The sequence below is a fragment of the Lepus europaeus genome, chromosome 20 (assembly GCF_033115175.1).
Source record: "Lepus europaeus isolate LE1 chromosome 20, mLepTim1.pri, whole genome shotgun sequence".
Lineage (NCBI taxonomy): Eukaryota > Metazoa > Chordata > Mammalia > Lagomorpha > Leporidae > Lepus > Lepus europaeus.
The window spans coordinates 34874617-34895384 of NC_084846.1; the positions used below are offsets into that span (position 1 = coordinate 34874617).

At 43.2% G+C, this 20768-nt stretch overlaps 1 protein-coding gene across 5 annotated transcripts in view; it reads right to left on the minus strand.

The window, feature by feature from the left end:
* PDE1C (phosphodiesterase 1C) overlaps nucleotides 1-20768 on the minus strand; it is a 398369-nt gene that overhangs the window by 53645 nt on the left and 323956 nt on the right. For all 5 annotated transcript variants that reach the window (XM_062179212.1, XM_062179213.1, XM_062179211.1 and 2 more), the window contains 4 exons: nucleotides 14789-14870; nucleotides 11876-11996; nucleotides 9307-9479; nucleotides 508-738 (listed from right to left, as the gene is read on the minus strand). In XM_062179212.1, coding sequence (XP_062035196.1) covers nucleotides 508-738; nucleotides 9307-9479; nucleotides 11876-11996; nucleotides 14789-14870 — 607 coding nt within the window. The remainder of the gene's footprint in view (nucleotides 1-507; nucleotides 739-9306; nucleotides 9480-11875; nucleotides 11997-14788; nucleotides 14871-20768) is intronic.

Here is a 20768-nt window from a genome sequence, read left to right on the forward strand (position 1 = left end):
TTTTCTGGCTTTAAAGCAGAAAGCACTGTGTCCCAGAGAGCCTCGAGTCCCAGGCAACCTGCAGGGCTTGGTCCCCCTAGCCTACACACTCATACACATATACACACATACAGACTTAAGACCTGGTCCTCCGGAAGTAGAGAGGGGCTAAAACATGAAAAACTGAGTTTCTCCATTCTCCCCGGTGGGCAGCAAGCCCTTAGGCCGGGGCAGGGGTTACTGACTGTAACTTCTTTCAGATGAGGAGACAAGCATGGCCTCATGTCTCCACGACAGCTGGGAAAGGGCCAGAAAAGTATAAATCCCGCTACAGAGTGGCACAAGGGAGGGGGTGGCTGCTTCTGATGGGATCCCGAGGGTCCCGAGGCCCAGTGCAGTGCAATGCGGGGAGCTGGAGGACCAGGAAGCCGTGCTCAGTGAGCACTCCCTGGGAGAACTGGCTTTTCCAGTGCCCCCTGTAACACTGGTACCACATAGAAAGCCTGTCACCAGGGCACCTGTGCTCACCGTTCTGTGCCTTTTCTCCAGAGGCCTTCTCAGCTTTGGCATTCTTGCCACGAGGGTTGTCAGTTTTGTTTGCACGAGTTCCATTGCCTTGATTCTTGGCATCCCCAGATGTCTTTTTCTCTGCTTTGCCAGATGCGCCCTCTTCAGCCTGGCCTTTGGCTTCCATTTCCTTCTGCTTCTCCTCAGCAGCCAGGCGAGCCTTTTCCTCTGCTTCCTTCTTGGCCTTCTCCTCTGTGTCCATGCAAATAGGGAGGGCAGAGAAAAGAACATCGGACACATCATTAGCAGAAATGTCTCTGAGAATCATTTTGTTCCAGGAACTCATACCCCAAGATAACCTAAGGTCTTTACTGAATGTGGGGTTATATTTTTGGTTATTTCAAGTCAGAATGGATTAGTATGGATATCTAGGAAATCAACAAAATAGGTTAACAACGCCATCATTTCTGAAAATAAGTTAGAGGGGGCAGGACCAAAATAAACCAATATTATAATAGGCAACACGATTAATAGCTTCTGTTAAATACATCTCCCATACCTAGTGGTTGGATAAATGTTTTTCAAGGATTATTTCTTTCCATCATTATCTCCTGCTACTGTGACCCTACTTTACAAGTGTGGAAACTGAGGCTCGGGGTGCCAGCACTGGTTTAGTGGGTAAAGCTGCCACCTGAGATGCCAGCATCCCAAATGAGAACCAATTCATATCCAGACTGCTCTACTTCTGATCCAGCTCCCTGCTAATGACCTGGGAAAAGCAGCAGAAGATGACCCAAGTGTTTGGTCCCCTGCTACCCACATGGGAGTCACAGATGGAGCTCCTGGCTTTGGCTGGCCCAGCCCTGGCCATTGCAGTTATTTGGGAGAAATGAGCCAGTGTATAGAAGATCTGTCTTTCCCTCCCTGTGTAACGCCGACTTTCAAATAAACATTTTTAAAGACATGGAGACTTGGACAGATTGGCCCACTTCACCAAGGCTGCAGCAAACGTAGCTTTATGTAGGTGTGGTTAGGATTGTGAGCTAAAACACGATCCTAAGTTGAAAAACACAAGTTCAGGGAACATAACCACCACTAGAACAGTACATCTTCAGGTCACTGTAAAAGAAGGAAGAGAGTGAGCGCCTATGGGAAAAGTGTGGTTGTCAACTGTCCACAAGATGAGCAGTGACCTCTAGTTTGGTCAGGTACCTGGTCCCTGTCCTCCACTTGAGCCAAAAGCGTTAATTATGTCATTTCCAAACCTGAATGTTGCATTTGGCTGAAATAAGTGATTGGCTTTGTGCTTAACTAAACACAGCAAACTTGGAATAGCAATTATGAAAAGATTGGTTAATTTATTCAACTAATATTTGAATAACTGCACAGTTAAGCACTACTTTAAGTATTGGGAATCAAGCAGCAAGGAATACAGACTTAGAGAAGCCCATCATTCAGGAAACGAATGAGCCCATTCTGGTGGTGAAGTGTTCGCAAAAGCAGAGCAGTAATGATGGGGCGTGACCACCACAGGAGAGGGAGGTGACATTAAGGAAGAGAAGCCTTTTTTGTGAGAAGGTGACGTTTGACCAAGTCTCAAGTGATGGAAGAGCTTGCCATCCAGTCATCTGGAGAAACAGCATTTCAGGGAGAAGAGCTAAAACATGCAAAGGCCATTGAATTACCCAGGATGGCTAAGGTAAACTTGGCAAGGAGTTAGTGATGCATGATAGGCCAAATGATCAAGGGGCAGGAGAGGCTGAGATCTTGCAAAGCCTTGAAGGCAGTGAGATTAAAGCTGAGCTGCAGAGCTGACATAGACCTGACAGGGATCAATTCTCCTTAAGACACAGATTTAGTCTGCATAGCATTGGATTCAGTCAAAAGGTCTTCCACACCGTGCCATCCAGCTCTGTGATGGAAAGCATGGCTGCATTTGTCTAGATGTGCAGAAACCTGCCACATCGCATTCTCAGCAGTCTCTTTACTTCCCTTGTGCTAGTCTTGGTCCTGAAAACAGTCAGCTTTCAGACTATAGCTTCATCTTTGACGGCAACCAGAGGTTGATGCATTCTACGGCTTCCTCTATTGCCGCTGCTAAGGTGCCCCCAGTCCAAACCGGTCTAGGTTCATGCATTCCCAAGGCTTGAGCATGTACTGTGGATGCCCATCCTGTCTGTCTGCATCTTAACTTCTCTTGCGTTTGTAGTTGCTTACCTGAAATGCCTGCCTTAGTATACCATGAAATTTTCATTCTTCCATTGACTATCCATGCCTCCACCCAAACCAATGCCCTGTCCTCACCCCCAAGAAAATCAGATTCTGGAGAGAAGGGGCCAAAAATAAGGTATGCAGTGTTTCCCAGGTGACTTTAACATGCAATCATGGCTGAGAAGCATAAGCACTGATCTAAATGCTAACTCTTGGCCACTCAGTATTCCATGACATTCTCCTTCCCAACAGGATGTACTTCTAATTTACATTGGAAAGATGAGGAAAGATTTCCTTACCAGTAACATAACTCTGCGTATATTATAGATAGTCTGACTTTTATCAAAAAGTATAACTGAAGAATGAAGAACTCCCTTACAAAGAAGGTGGCAAAACAGCACTTGCAGCAGACTCTGGGGCTTCACAAGGTCTCTAGGTTCTCTTCCAGACTTTCTTCCTTCCTTCTTTAGTGTCCACCCCTGAATTCCATGCTTGGCAGAGCAACTGGCACACAAAACACAGCCATGAAGTCTGTGTTGACTATGGAGTGACTTAGCCTTTCTGCCAATGTGACCTTAACTGGAGATACCTCTTTTTCAGCAGTCTGCACCAGCATAAAATATAGAACTTACACAAACTCTCAGGTCTGTTCTGAAAGAGTAAACCATCAATAAATGATAGTCTCTTTAACTGATAGTGTAGGTGAATAAAAAGCTCTTCTGATTACAGAGAGGGAAATCAAGGCAAGGAGGAGGAGAATGCATTCATATTCAAAACTTGCTGTTGGGGAGAATGATGGCTAATACCTTCACAGAATTCCAACTGAATCCATGGCAAGCTTTCAACATTCAAAATAGCTCCACGTTAAAAACAACTAGCATAAAAACTGAAGCCGTTAAATTCTGGTTTGCTACAAAAGAGCATAAAATGATCTGAGCAAGAAGAATTTATCTGACAACTGAGTCAGACCAATTTTCCACAGGGAATCTGGAAAAAAAAAAACAACCCTGGGGGGGGGTAATATTTCAGAAACAAATTTGATTTTGTTCAGTTGCACTGATACCAGGCAATTAATGTTTAAATGAGTGACAGTTCTGATGGCATCATGATCCAGTCCTACACAAGCCTGCCTTGCTGGCTGAATCCTTTTTTTGCAATAGTCACACTACAGCAGGTGGTTCTGCAATGTTCTTCAACTTGACTTCCACCTCTACCTTGTATCTCTGAAGTGGCTGACCCAAGTGTGATCAACCAGCCAATACCCAAAGAGGTACCACTCTAAACAAGTAGACAAAGAGAAATCTGTCAACAAGAAGTAGGTCTTTTCCAGTAGAATCAGATTTCCTTATGCTTTCAGGGTGATGTTATTAGCACAGATACAATTTTCCTCCAGTGAGGAAAAAGCAGGTGAGAACAACTAACTTGGACATGCTAATAATGGCACGTCCACTGAAGATCAACCTTTTGGGTCTTTGGTTTAGCATCTTTGGCACTTGCAGGATAGTAGAAAGCAAATACTATGGTACAATTCTATGACATTTTGATTCTCATTTCAAACTACCCATAGTGATACAACTCAATATGAAAATGGCCAATAGCAAGCAGAAGAGTTAGGGTGGAGTAGAGGCCTCGCAGCCTACAAATTGTATTCCTCCTAGTAAAACCTTGGTTCTGTCCCACATTGCATATGTGTATAGTCTCAGAAATGCATTGATTTCATCACTAATTTGAAACCATAGGCTCCTAGTCAAAAGTGGCATTGACCTGTTATTCCTTGATAAAACTTTCTGAAATGTCTACTTAAATACCTCCTGGGGAACATGGAGTGGTGAAGAGAAAAAGAAACTGGGGTAAAAAATATTACACACGAATTTTGAATAGGCAAGTCTCAAACTAGAATGATAGAAGGCGTTTCTAGTTAAGGTGTTCGACAGAAACTTAACATTTTAAAGTAGTGGTCCAGCTGACTAAAAGTTAATATTAAAAGCTTGAGGCTAGCATTATAGTGTGAGTTAAGCTGCCAACTGTGACACCAGCATCCCATATTGGAGTGCCAATTCAAATCCCAGTTGCTCTGCTTGCAATCCACTTGGGAAGGCAGCAGAAGATGACCCAAGTCATTGGACCCCTACCGCTCATGTTGGGAAACCAGGATGGAGTTCCTCACTCCTGGCTTCAGCCTGGACCAGACTTAGCTGTTGTGGCCATTTGGATGGAAGATCTCTGTCGCCGTCTCTCTGTTGCTGTGCCTTTCATATCTTAAGACGTAAATGAATCCAGTAGTTGTATGATGAAGTAGAGTAGGGTAGAAATTATAAGATATTTTGAAGAATTAGCATCATCAATAAAGGATTATTATGAATTACCACCAAGAAGGTAAATATCTTCATGGAGAAAATGGAGGCAATCACTGAATGGAAAATGGATCAACTCATTACATTTCTGAGAGAAGATTGGGTAAACAATGTTCTCAGAATCCTGTGTGTTCCCTGATGGCACACATCAAAGATTTTGTTTTCATGTTGACTGATGAAGGAACTCTACAGCTAGGGAACGGAAGTTAGGCTCAAAGATTTTTCCAACTTACAAGTTCACAACACCATGCAATAATGAAGGCCCAGATGTCTAAATGCTCAGTAATAGAATGGTTCAAATATGTATTCCCTAAAACTTAAATCAGAGTATTCAGTATCAGGCTAAAGTGTTTAAAGAGGAAATAGAAAAGTAGAATAAGACATTATGACACTAACTTATGGGGAAATTTTTACTTCTACATATGTTTAGTAAAGCACATTAAAAAGAATAACAGTTTCATTAGTTCTGCATTGCTGGAGAGGCCATGAGTGATTTTTACTCTTCACACATTATATTTCAGCATTAATAACACAAATGTAAATGCTGAAAATACTGAATGAAAATAGATCAGTATTGATCAGACTTGCACATTTTTATATAGAGATAATATAGGAATAATATTCCTAAAAGCTATTCTAAAATATTTAGTCTCCCCTAAGCATAGGTTCTGACCTAGCTAGCTTTGTATATCAGGTTGGTTATAGACATTTGAATTGATTGCATTTCCAGTGGGTGTAATAACAATGCATGTTCAGGTGCCTCATAGAGAGCAAGTTTGCTTGAAATAAAGAGCAATGAGCAAAACAGCCTGAGGTCATCTAATCAAACTGACCACTGATGGTGACACAAATGCATAACAGGTTTCTCATTAACACCAGTCAACATTATTCCTGGGAGACTCTCTCTGCCATGGACCATGGCTGGAGGTACAGGTGCTGCCCAGGGGTCCCCTCTCTTCCTCCTCCCCTCTACCCTTCAGGCACTCCTCTGACCCAATCATGATGAATTTTTCTCAGAAAACCCACATTCACACATGTTTGTAGGCCGTCTCTCAGCTAAATATACCCTGTTCCTATTTGTGTGCCTGTTAATGTCTGCACTTAGAAGGCTTATCTTTGTGTGAGGCAAGAACCCAGAATAATGATCAATACAGCCTTGCCTACACCACAACCTCTAATCTTCTCCTCCAATTAGTTGCAGTAGTAGTAACTATTTATCAGGAACTCAGTGTGTGCAGGCTCTGTTTCCAGTGCCTTATCCATGAGGGTAGTTCCAAAAGTGTGTGGGAAAATAGAATTAAATAATAAGTTTATTTTGGTGCAAAAAAAAAATCCATGCATATGGTTTCATAATAGGTATTCTCCACAAACTTTGAAGACCCTTCCTAGGCATAGAATTCATTTTTTTTCATAACAAAATAAGCTTATCTTTAAATTCCATGTCCACAAACTTTTTTTTGAAGTACTCACATGTATTACTTCTGGTCTTCACATCCACTTGGTTATATGTATTAGCATTTCAAAACTGGAGTCTCAAAGACTTGACTTGATTTTGCCAAAGAATATCTTGCAACTTGAGATTTATTTCTCCCTTTTGCCACTAACCGAAATTTGCCTTGATAACCAAATTATCCTCACACAAAATATGCGTAAGTCAGGCTCTGTGCCTTGGTCCTATTCCCATTCCCAAGTCATCATCTTCAGGGGTCAACATTGGGCATCCTTCGAGCCCTGGCTGCAGGATGCCTGCCCAAACACCCCAAGCAGGACTTGGGCAAGTCCTTTTATGCTTCTGGAATAGCTTAAGCACAACAGTATCCACATAGGAAATACTTCAACATTATTAGTTTGTCCTTTTTAAAGCATAAATCTTCACTTAGTAAAGGAACCCTCTAACGCTTCCCTGGGTTCTTGGTTTCAGAAGATAATTTTAGGAAGCCAAATAATTGCAAACAAATTATTCTGAAGTACCTCTTTAAATTGCATGTTGTCAGGACTCGGGTTTTCAAATGTAATGAGCATAATTGATGATAAGTGTGCTGCTTTTGAGATGATGAAGTAGCTGCCACTGCTGCTTGCAATGCCTGCCAACGGGGAGGATTTAAATGTTTTAAGCATTTGAATGGACTGTGAGAGTTTGCACTCAAAATACAGAAGAGGTGTTGGCTCCCTCCATGGCCCAGGGTGCAACATCTGTCCTGAAATGATAAGCGTCCAGTTATGCCCCAAGAGTATCATCAACCTAAATCCTTCGACTCGCCTGGAGAGAACAGCTGCTTGGATAGGAGTTTGTGGACCACTCACAATGACATTTCTCTGAATAGCCCCAACAACGAGGCTGCATCTCCTGCACAAGAAGCAGACGCCCACGTACACGGTCCCAGACTGCCAGCCCATGCCCTTCTCCCCGCCCTTGGATGTGAACCCCAGACTTCATGTGTGGGGAAACTTCATCCCCAAATTCACACTTAGGTTGTTGGTAGACACTCTGCGAGGTAATGAGGACTAGAAAAGATCAGCAGGGAGCAGCAGAGGGTTGGGGAGGGGAGGTGGGGTCCATGGCTTTATAAGAAGGAACACACACTTGCACTCTGGCCAGGGGATGCCCTCTGCCATGACAGGAAGGCCCCGAGCTGATGCTACCACCACGCTCTTGAGTGTCCCAGACTGCAGGACCAGAGGCAAAAGTAAAGTAGATCTTCTATATCAAGTATCTGGCTCAGGAATTTAGTTAGAGCAATAGAAAACAGACTGCCCACTCTACCATTTCCACCTGTCCGACACCAGGAAGTTGAAAGTATACGGCTTTATGTTTTGGGAGAAAGTCCCTTTTGCCTCTGTGTGTGGGGCTCAGGGCTGCTTGGGCTGCTAACAAGTACAAGACCTGGAGTGAATGCTTATTCTTTGAATGAGTCTCTAGTAATGTATCACCTCCTACTACAAGAGTGAGCTGGGAGGAGGATGTCTGTTACTTACTCTCTGTGCCCCGTGCTGAGGATCGAGAACTGTAAGAATGGGCCTGTGACAGATATTATCAAAAGCCGATGGTTACTGCAGTCTCGCCTCTAGATCCTCTGGGATCAGTTTCCTCACTGAGCCCCAAGGCCACCCACATCTGTGTCCCTCCCTGGAAACAGGTATCACAGCCTCATACCTCTTATCTCAGGTTCATGCTACCTGTATGTGTTGTCTCTCTACCTAAAACACAAATACGGTCGTGTAGTATGTTCTCTCTCTCTCTCTCTCTCTCTCTCTCTCTCTCTCTCTCTCTTTTTGACTGGCAGAGTTAGACAGTGAGAGAGAGAGACAAGAGAGAAAGGTCTTCCTTCCGTTGGGTCACCCCCCAAATGGCCACTATGGCCGGTGCACTGTGCTGATCTGAAGCCAGGACCCAGGTGCTTCCTCTTTGCCTCACATGCGGGTGCAGGGGCCCAAGCACTTGGGCCATCCTCCACTGCCCTCCCGGGCCACAGCAGAGAGCTGGACTGGAAGAGGAGCAACCAGGACAGAACCCGGCGCCCATATAGGATGCCGGCACCACAGGCGGAGGATTAACCAAGTGAGCCATGGCACCGACCCCAGCGTAGTATGTTCTGATCATGTTATACACACCCAATAAATGCATGAATGGATGAACAAATGAGTTTGTTTCCAAGAAACAAGATTTCCATCTCTTTCTGTTTATAGCACCAAGAGCCATGACTTGTCTGAAAACCAGAAAATGCTCGCTTCAGGGAATTTCATGTTTTACTTGGAAGTTAGAATTAACTCACAAGATCAGTTCCATGGTCCAAACAATGAGTGACAGGAAATTGTGACTATGAAGGGAAGATAAAAGTGCAAGAAAGGAAGTAGGTCCTTGTATTCCAACGTAATAGCTAAGGTGGCTATTGGCAGGCTTTACTTAGGTGGAAGAAGAAATCAATGCCTCACAGCTATACCACATGACATAAGGTCATCTAGCAGAAGCCAAGAAAGAGTCATCCCAACACCCTGCAGAATCCTCGCAGTGGAAGCACAGTCACGCAGCACAAAGGGAAGAAGCCCGGAGGGCTGCCAGATTCTGCCATGCACTGCGTATCAGATACATGAGGATCAAAGGATGGCAGATTCCAGTGTTCAGCCATTAAAATCTGCATCCGCAGCAACTGTCCGATTTGCAACACCTACAAATTGGAAAGCAATCCCTCATTTTATGAATGATGGTTGAGTTGCCCTGGACAAGTCTCTGGAAGACCCCAATAGTACAGATTACCTTTGGGCACCTTGGCCCTCCATCGCTCCCGATTGATGTGCACCACTTCCGTCCAAGTGGCTTTAAAGCTCTTATAGTCGACAGGGATGACAGAACTGTTGATGGGGGCACTTCCTTCTGACCCGGAGCTCTTCACGGCTGATCGCTTTGCATCTGAGCTGATGCTGTTTAAACTAGAGGGAAAAGAAATCATTCCAAAAGGGAAAGTTAGTCTTAGCAAAATGTTGGCCAACGAGCAAGTCCCTGAGAGGAGTGCTTAGTACTCATCAGGTTATTATGAAACTCCTGGGTCTTGCATTTATAATTATCCTATCTTCCATATGTCACAGGTGGAAAATTCTATATCCTCAGTAGGAAAATTATCACAATTGTAGCCTGTATTCCTTATATTGTTCCAAGACTTAGAATCCCCTCATGTGAATGTTCTAGTCTCTGAAACTAATGAATTTGAACTTGGACTTCTACTTGTTTCACAGAACACCTACCTGTTCCTACACTGACCATCTTGCCAAGTTGCCCAGCAACTTGATTCTCTTTCTCTCCAGTTCCACCTTCCCTCTGAACCTAAGCTCCCTAAATGCAAGAGAGGTAGTGTTTACTTAAAACTTGCTGGGGCAAAATGGATGCAACTGGAAACCATTATAATTAGTGAAATAAGCCAATCCCAAAAGGACAAATAACATATGTCCCCCCTGATCTGCGGTAACTAATAGAGTACCTAAAAGGTAATGTAGGGGCCGGTGCTGTGGCATAGCAGGTAAAAGCTGCTGCCTGCAGTACCAGCATCCCATATGGGCACTGGTTTAGTCCCAGTTTCTCCACTTCCAATCCAGCTCTCTGCTGTGGCCTGGGAAAGCAATAGAACATGGCCCATGTCCTTGGGCCCCTACACCCACATGGGAGACCCGTAAGAAGTTCCTGGCTTTGGATCAGCTCAGCTCTGATTGCTCTGGTTGTTGTGGTCAACTGGAGAGTGAACTACCAGATGGAAGACCTCTCTCTCTCTCTCTCTCTCTCTCTCTCTGCCTCTCCTTCTCTGTGTAACTCTTAACTTTCAAATAAATAAATCTTAAAGTAATGTATAGAAGTGAAATTGACACTTTACGATGCAGTGAGTTTGAACAGCCCTTGTCTGGTCTGTTGAAGTTTTCTTCTATACTATTTGTTGAACACTTTACTTAGTATAGGACTAATCTTATGTGTATAAAGTTAATTGAAAAACAGGTCTCAGTAAAAAAACATATGAATGGGAATAGGAGAGGGAGGAGGAAGAAGGATGGGAGGGCAGGTAGGGTAGAAAGAATCACTATGTTGCTAAATTTGTGTCTATGAAATTTGAATGCCTTAAAGGTTTCTGGTGGGGGGGTGGTTGCTGGGGGAAGGTGGAAAAGTACAGCTAGCTTGAAGATCAGGTGATGCCAAAGATACTACTTCATGTGAATACTGCTTTATGCTTCAAACATGGGCAACTGCTAATACCAGAAAATACCATCCTCATTGACAAAGTGTCTCAGGCTTCTACAGGCTTCAGTGACTGACATGAATGAAAATCCACAGACCAGGAAGGCAACAAGGCAAGAGCTTTGGGGTGGTGGAATTTGGGCAGGGGGCTTCTGTTTTCTTCACAAGCAATCTCAAGGGTCCATCCATCTTTAGCATCCCTGGGGTGTCACTGTCCTAACGTTCTTCTTGCTTTCCCTTCTCTCTCCACTGTTTGCTTCTCTTTCATCTTCCTGCATTCTTTCTCCTTCATGACAAAGACCAAGGTTTTGCATGAATGACGACTAGTAATAATAATAACAGTAGTAGTGGCAGTAATAGTAGCAGAGTTAGCAATAGTTGTAATAATACTGATAGTAGCAAAGCAATAGTATTACTAATATACTAACAAACACCATGTGCCAGGTTTATTTAGCCTTCCTCTATGCCAGACCTTGTTCTAAGGGTTTTTATATACTGAATAACTCACCTAAGCCTCCCAGCAACCTATGTGTATACAGTGCACACTTTCTCAGAGGGCTAACTGAGGAAGTTTGCTGCAGACGCACAGTTAGCAAATGAGGGCTCAGGATTTTTCACGCTGGCAGTCTGGCTCCAGAGCCTGAACTCCTTATTGATCTAGGCTCAATACAGTGATGGCAACAACAAAAAGTGATCAACATTCAGGTTCACTTTTCTTTCATTCTCTTTGGTAACCTAAAAATGCAAGATGCATTTCCTGTACTAATTCTTAGCGGTGTTGTCTTTTTTGTAGATTTGGGAGCAGGGACCATCACGGGGGGTAAATGGGAAGAGACTGGCATTGCTGTAAGCAAAGCCTAGGAGAGAACGGGGTGGAGAGGTGGGAGGGCACCAGGCACACACAGGGCATGATTTGGACTCTGTGTTCCCCATATTCCCAGCCTGTAGAGTCCAGATAGTACAACTTCAATTCCTCTAAGGAGAGACAGACTAGTCTCATACGAAGGAAGAAAGAAAGTACCAGTGTGAAACCTACCCCCGATCCCCACCAAGAGAATTCTATCCTCACACACAGACCCATCTCTAGCCATCAGGCTCTTCCACTGACCTTGAACGTCTCTGTCCCGTCCCACTGGTTTGGGACGTCTCATCAATTAACGGACTCACAATCTTCTCGGTCATGTCTGTGAGCACAGTGAAGGTGGGCTCCACGATGAAGTCGATGAAACCTGAAGATAAACAAATACGGCTCGACTGGGCCTGTACATATATCCCCATTAAACACCAGTGGGGCTCTTCTTCCTTTTAAAATCCACCTGCACAGGCACTCCAGGCCAGACTCTGACAGTCGTACTCAGTTAGCACATTCTCTGATACAGACATCATGAATTGGCTCAGTGTCTTAGGTGACTCTTCAATAGCTAACTCAATGAAGTGTTTAAAAGACACATGTGTAACCCTCACTAGGTAACCATGAAAGGACCTGGCTATGACTAAAATTACTAAAACACCTTGCCTGCCTACAGGAGAGATGAAGTGATCACGAAATGACACCTGGAGCACATGGAAGGCCAGAGCAGCCCAAGGAGGCCACAGGAAGCTCGATGAGAATATTTCCCTCCACTGAGAGGCCACTGCACAGATGAATGGTGACTGTGATGTTCGAATGAGCCCCCGGGGCATGGGTAGAGAAGACATCTCTCTCTGGGGGAAGGACATGGACTAAGTGAAATGAGAGATGGGAAACAACAAGATGTCTCAGCAATGACTAGGGCTAAGGGTTCTTCTGGACTCTGGGAGAGTTTAAGAAGGCAGATCACCACTGCAGCTCAGGGAGTGATGTTCCTAAGCACCATGCTAAGGAGTTAGAGCTTAGAAAAGCACTAGGGGCTTCTGAGGATGTCTGGGAAGCATTGTAATTTTTTAATGTTCTTTAAGAAAGCTAATCTGGAAAGATATATGGGAAAGGAGGAAGCAGGAGGGATTAAAGATGGAAAAACCAAGTTATTGCAATAGCCAAAAGGAAGGGGGTGGGGACTAGCACTAAGGGTAAGTCAGGTGGGAATGCAAATGAGACACAGATATCTATGAAACAGGGGTGGGGCTGCCTCTTAGTGAGCTATGTCGGAAGCTCCAACAACAAACTGGGAAAATGTGGCAGGGGGAAAGGAGATGAACTGAGTTTTCGATATGCTGACTGGAGACACAACCAGGTAGGAAAGGCACACAAAATTGGAGGAAAAAGATTGGATACTGGGAGAGGACTTGTATCTGGAACTATCCCTTTATGACATCCCCAGAGATAAAGCTGAAGGTGGGCTAGAGTGAGTTTCTCTTGTGTGAAACAATAAGCAAAAATGAGCGAGAAGAAGTTCCTGGGGATTGGTGGTAGCTGATTGCATGGCAACAAGAAAGTTGGAAGCTAAATACCAAAGGAAGTACTGTCTACCCCTATCAGAAGGCTGTTTGGAAACCTATGAACACATATTTGGTTTGCTTTCACAACAAGTAGGTGGGCTGATAGTAACATTTAATGCAGTGAAGGATGTGAAATTACACAGGAGTTGACAAAACAAGAACTGTCTCAACCAGAACACCAATGGTAAGGGAAATAGTGATTGTCAAGATTGTTGGGAGGATAATTGCAGTATAATTCTGAGCTGGAACTAAGTGTTGACACCATCTTCACCTTTTTCTCTCCCAAGGTAAAGTTAACACATCCAAACCAGAACTAACTCATCAGTCCTACCCACAATTCTTATAAATGGGATCCTGACCCAACCTCTTAATCTAAATTCCTGCCTTGACCTTTCCTTTGCAGCCTGCCAAATCCTTCATACCTTCCATGCCCTCCTCCCTCCTGGAGCGTGTCTGCTGCTGTCTTGGCTCTGACATTTGCTGTCTTTTCCCTGGAATCCCTCAGGACTCACCCAGCTGGATTCCTTGACTCTCCAGTCAATCCCCATAGCCACCAGCATAGAAATCTTTTCTACGGGGGTAGAAAACTTTGATGTAAAGGATCTCATAGTTATTTTAGACTCTGCAGGTCACTTTGCCACTATCAGATGACTCTGTTCCAATGCAAGAGCAACCATAGACAACATGGAAATGAATGGACTTACTTGTGTTCTAGCAAACTTTACAAGAACAGGTGGTGGCTACTACTGAGCCCACAGGCTAAAAAGTGAATTCATGTTTTCCAGCCTTGCACAAAATTCTTCATGTGTCTCATTTCCTTCAGGGAAATAGAAATTCATTCTACTAACACAACATAAAATCTAGGTCTGATTTTCCTCTTTGAGAAATGTCTCATCACATCCTGTTCCTGCCATACAAAATTCCTTAGAATTCCCTGACCATATGAGGCAATTTTTAAATTTCCCCACTTTGCTTTTGCCTCCCGTTCTGCCTGGTGTGCTGTTCCATCCAAAAGCAAACAAAACTATGGCAGAAAAATCAAATCCTTACTAATATGAATAATTTCAGAGTCTTTAAAGATGGAGATCACTGATACTGAACTGTGACATTGTACCCCCATAGCCTTGGATTTCTGCAATGCATATATATTACTGTAATTGGCAAAAAGTTATTGCCCCCTAAAAAGTCTTTTAGAATGTTTCCTTCATTTTTAAAAGAGCCAATCCTGAAAGTAGGGTCATCCTGGAAATGAGCTGTCCTGAAAACAGGGCTAAGAGGCATCAACAAGGAGAAATGCCATGGCAACTGCTGAATATGCCACACAGAATGGAAAATTTGAACCAGAACATGCATACTACCAAGAGTACTTGTCATCTTAGAAAGCTGAGACGCTGTCTTCTTTCAGCAGGGAATGATGGGCAACCTTCTCACAAACCAGCCATATCAGGAAGAATGGAGAGTGTGACTCTATCAACCCAATGGGCCAAAGCTATGAGCACAGTTTGGAGCCAGTTTCCCAGGCAAACAGTCATTGAGAGCATCTGAGCTTGCGTCTACAGACTTCCCATCCAGCAGCCCAGCTCAGGGGTTGGCAAACACATACCTACTTGTGACTGAGCAACCATGGTCGACTTCCGGTCACACAGAGGAGAAAAGGGCAGCCCCAGCTCAGCTTCTCTGTCACCCTAGAAAAACAGGAAATCACAGTAAATTAAGGAACAGCAAGCTGAGCCACCCAGCTCTTAACAACCTCAGCTGCCACAACAGCCACTGGTCTTTATTTTAATTACTATTATATTATGCAATAAATCCTATGGGGCCTGCTCCTCTGTGTTTATATATATATATATATATAGAGAGAGAGAGAGAGAGAGAGAGATTAGATATATAAAAAAGGCTGAAATCCTGGAGTCCAATTATTCTAACTGCAAAGGCCCATGTTGCTGTAAAGAAAGCTTCACTGGGCATCACTAACAATTGTCACGGAATATAAGGCAATAGGAATTGTCCTGTAGGTTAGAGCCAACACTGTAGCCAGAATCGGCATTCTCTCAAGTTGGCCTGGGACAACCAGTGGCCCTCCTCTAGCCAGCGAACTCTCCCCATGGTGGGCAGTTCCAAAACTGTAATCTATCTTCTTGAGTCACCTAAAGCCATACACAACTAGAATGTTTTTCAGTTGTAATTCAGTCCATAATGAAAAATGGATCAAAAAGAGCCACAATAAATTTCTTGTCTATCCAGTTGGACAATACAGCATGATTGGTCACTGAGATCCTCTGAAAAGGCATTGTTATAATAGGCAAGTACTTTGGAAAGTATAAATAGTGATGGAAATGAGTTTTGGAAACCTGAATCACCACTTCAGTCACACACCTAGAGGGAAGATCTGTCACTCTTCCAGCGCTGAAGCTGTGTTCGCTCATCTCGCTGGGAAAGAACCTGCTCAGGAGGATGGCCACTGACATATGCTTGAGTACTTCTTCCTCATTCGAGATCTATAATCATAGGAAAGCTACTGTCTCTTCCTTACATTTGTTTTATCATCTGCGAAATATGCAAAATAGCCCTATCTCATAGGAGTACAATGAGGAGAAAACTATAAAAGTGCACATACACACATGTAATGGTTCATTTAAAGAACTGTTATTTCAGGGCCAGCACTGTGATACAGTGGGTTAATGCCCTGGCCTGAAGCGCCAGCATCCCATATGAGCACTGGTTTGAGACCCAGCTGCTCCACTTTTGATCCAGCTCTTTGCTAAGGCCTGGGAAAGCAGCAGAGGATGACCCAAGTCCTTGGGCCCCTGCACCCGCATGGGAGACCCAGAAGAATCTCCTGGCTTCAGATTGGTGCAGTTCCAGCCGTTGTGGCCAATTGGGGACTAAACCATCGGATGGAAGACCTTTCTCTCTCTCTCTCTGCCTCTCCTTTCTCTGTGTAACTCTGACTTTCAAATAAACAAATCTTTAAAAAAAATAAAACTGTTGTTTCCAAACAGGTAGCTCTTAATATTTAGAAAAACATTTAGTGAATTTATCATCTATACATTCTGAGTGTAACAAAAGTTAACAGTAAGCAAAAAGTAGTAACTTGCAGCTAGGCTTAGTTGAAAACTGAATTCTGATTTCTAAGGCAGGCCATCAAAGTGAAAGTTGGCCATCTCACAGGGGCACAGAAAAGGAATGGGTGTTAGAGGAAGCAGAACAGGGGGCCATGATGGGAGCTGGGGATGCCCAGGGGTCACAGGGACAGTTGTGGAGTGCTGGGTTCTTTCTGCACCCTCTTCCTGCATAGACATCCATGGAACACAATGGCTTCCTAGTTCCCGAGGAAGCCCTGCTCAGTGCTACTCAGTCTCGCAAGGGCACTGATAGAAACAGTTCCTCCTGAGCTACTTCTCCCTGGCCAGGACAAAGAGAACTTTAGCGTGCTGATGATGCAGATTCTAATGGAATAGTGGGCTAGCTCAGCTCAAATAAACCTTTCTTATTCCATATGTAACAGTGCTACCTGCTGTTTTATAAGTTCATCATAATGGGAGGGGGTGAAAAGAAGTGGCTGGATGCCCTTCACTTAACTACTAAGATGTAAGTATTAATTTGGATTTCATTACTGAGAAATTTGATATTAAACAACTTCTGATTCCATGTACTTGGCCATACCCAAATCTACACATCATTTACATCTACTGGATTTAATTAAACTTGATAGACTCATATATTAAGAGTATTTTTGTACTTCAAAAGAAATAGGAAAGTGAAGAGGCAACCAACAGAATGGGAAAAATATTTGCAAATTATGCAACTGATAAAGGATTAATAACCAGAATCTACAAAGAGATCAAGAAACTCCACAACAAAACAAACAACCCACTTAAGAGATGGGCCAAGGACCTAAACACACATTTTTCAAAAGAGGAAATCCAAATGGCCAACAGACACATGAAAAAATGTTCAGGATCACTAGTCGTCAGAGAAATGCAAATCAAAACCAAAATGAGGTTTTACCTCATCCCGGTTAGAATGGTTTTCATACAGAAATCAACCAACAGATGCTGGCAAGGATGTGGGGGAAAAGGCACACTAATCCAATGTTGGTGGGAATGCAAACTGGTAAAGCCACTATGGAAGATAGTTTGGAGATACCTCAGAAATCTGAATATAGCCCTACCATATGACCCAGCCATCCCTCTCCTTGGAATTTACCCAAGGGAAAATAAATTGGCAAATAAAAGAGCTATCTGCACCTCAATGTTTATTGCAGCTCAATTTATAATAGCTAAGACATGGAATCAACATAAATGCCCATAAATGGAAGACTGGATAAAGAAATTATGGACTACTACACAGTGGTTAAAAAAAAAAATGAAATCTGGTCATTTGCAACAAAATGGAGAAACCTGGAAAATATCTCGCTGAGTGAACTAAGCCAGTCCCATACAAATATCATATGTTCTCCTTGATCTGTGACAACTAACTGAGCACCTAAAAGGAAACCTGTTAAGTGAAACTGACACTATGAGAAGCAATGACTTGATCAGCCCTTGTCCTGACTGTCGAACAGCTTACTACTTTATTAGTATTTTCTTTTTATACTCAATACCATTGGTTGAACTCTAACACAGAATTATTCTTAGGTGTTTAAATCCAACTGAAAATTGATCCCTGTTAAAAATAAGAGTGGAGGGGCCGGCGCTGTGGCACAGCGGGTTAATGTCCTGGCCTGAAGTACCAGCATCCCATATAGGCACCAGTTCTAGTCCCGGCTGCTCCTCTTCCCATCCAGCTCTCTGCTATAGCCTGGGAAAGCAGTAGAGGATGGCCCAAGTCCTTGGGCCCCCGCACACACGTGGGAGACCCAGAAGAAGCTCCTGGCTCCTGGCTTTGGATTGGTGCAGCTCCGGACATTGTGGCTAACTGGGGAGTGATCCATTGGATGGAAGACTCTCTCTCTCTCTCTCTCTCTCTCTCTCTCTCTCTGCCTAACTGACTTTCAAATAAATAAATCTTTAAAAAAAATAAGAGTGGAATAGAGAGGGAGATGTACAGTTCAGCATACATTCCCTCGGACTTACCCCTAAGGGTAAAGCTAAAAACTTGCCATGGAACTGCAAATCCCATTAAGTTGGCAGGTACCAATGCCATCTTACTAGTTAAGCGATCAGTTTAAGTTCATAACTGATCATAAATATAGGATTGTCAAAGGAATCACATAAACAAGACCAACGTCTGCTCATAATAATTGATAGAATTAAAAAGAAGAGAATGATTCGACATGGGAAGCAGGCTATACAGCCCACTCATAGAATGGCAGATGCCCTAAACAGCACTCTGGCCTCAGAATCAGCCCAGATCTGGCTAAAAAGCCCTTGAGAGCATTTCAGGCATGGAAAGCCAAGACACTATGGCAAAAAGTGACCTAAATGAAAGATCTCTGAGTGAGATCCTCTTGGAAAGAAGGGGCCATCAAAGAAGGAGGTACCTTTCTCTGAAGGGAGGTGAGAACTTCCACTTTGATTATGGCCTTGTCTAAATAAGGTTGGAGTTTGTGGAGTCAAGAGGCTTCCATAGTCTTGGCAGCTCATGATAAGACCTCAGGTGATCACTGACATCATAAATAAGAGTGTCAATTGCTAAATCCAACAGGAGTCACTGTGCACTTGCTTCCCATGTAGGACCTCTGTCCTTAATGTGTTGTACTGAGAATTAATGGTAATACTAGTCTTCAAACAGTACTTTATACTTTGTGTGTCTGTGTAGGTGCAAACTTTTAAAAATCTTTACTTTATATACAGAAGATCAACTCTATACTAAGATAATTGAAAATGAATTTTAATGAAGAATGGGATGGGAGATGGAGTAGGAGGTGGGACGGTTTGGGGGTGTGAGGGTGGGTACATGGGGAAGAACCTCTATAATCCAAAAGTTGTACTTAAGAAATTTATATTTATTAAATGAAAGCTTTCCATAAAAAAGTACTTTGAAATATTAGTCATTGAATTTCCGTTGGAGGACAGATACACTTAAGAATTGAGAAAAGAGGCCGGTGCCATGGTTCACTTGGTTAATCCTCTGCCAGCATCCCATATGGGCGCCGGTTCTGTCCTGGTTGCTCCTCTTCCAGTCCAGCTCTCTGCTGTGGCCCAGGAAGGCAGTGGAGAATGGCCCAAGTCCTTGGGCCCTGCACCCACATGAGAGACCAGGAAGAAGCACCTGGCTCCTGGCTTCGGATCAGTGTAGCTCTGGCCGTAGCAGTCATTTGAGGGGTGAACCAATGGAAGGAAGACCTTTCTCTCTCTTTCTCTCTCACTGTCTAACTCTATCTGTCAAATAAAAAATTGAGAAAAAAAATTGTGCCGTAAGTAATGTGAGAAATAGGCTTCCCCTGGTGAACCCTACTTGACTAATGACATGGTCTGACTGTAAACTCCAGGCTGTTGGAAGATGATACACATACTTTCCTCTTTACTAAAGAGGTTGTCCTTTTTAAAAAAGGATAAAAGTTTCAGTTGTCACTAAGGATTCTGCTTAACTAGTTCATTTTATTTTCTTTCAGCACCGATCAGAAAAATAACACCCAGTGGTATGGGTTAAGATAATCCCAGCTGATGAAGCCAGGTAGCTGATAGGCATAAAGGAAGTTAATATGCATTGAGTGAATGGAAAGACTAATTCAGAAATACTCAAGTTCCTTTGGCCACTCAGATATGACAGACAGCTAAAGAGCAATTAGAGTTTTTGTCAAAGGCCATCTTCATTTCCTGTCCACACAGTTGGACTACATTGCCTAGAATCTCTGCTAGTTAAGTAGTGCTAAACAACAGAACAAGGGAAGGAATGTATTTCCACCACAGTTCTAATGTATAAAATCCTCCGTGCCTATAGCTCCAAGCTCTTCTGCCTTTTGCTAGTTTGCTGTAGACAAGTACCCTTGGATGATAGACCATGGGTCTAAAATCACTATCGTAGAATTGCACACCATTAAACACTTGTCCTAAACTTCACATGAGTTAAGTGACAAGCTTCCATTTATGAGTGCTGTCACATGTTTGAGGATTTGTTAGAGCCGCTTGATGGAAGCAGCAAACCAATCAAAAGAAACAAGGCATTTGTCATATCAAAAAATTTTTGAAAGTCTTACTTGTACTTAAGTTTACAAACGAAGATGGCATCTCAATCCAAGAACTCAAGGTTATAGAGGTAGAACATCCCTAGTCCAAAAATCCATAATCTGAAGTGTTCCAAAATCAAACTTTCTGAGAACAGGCACGTCATAAGCGAGAAAGCTACCCATATGGCTTCATCAGACAGGTAGCAGTAAAAATGCAGGTGCACTAAAAATATAACACCACTTGGGCTATGTTTGTAAGGTATTTATGAAATATAAATGAAATACATGTTTAGATATGGGTCCCACCCCAATACTTCTCATTAGGCATATGCAGAAATATTCCAAAATCTGAAAAATGCTGAAACTTGAAACACTTCTAGTCTCAAGCACTTGATCTTAGCCAAAAGGCCGAGAAGTGATAGTCTGAAGCATCTGAAATGCATAATATGGAATACTTAACCTTCACCTC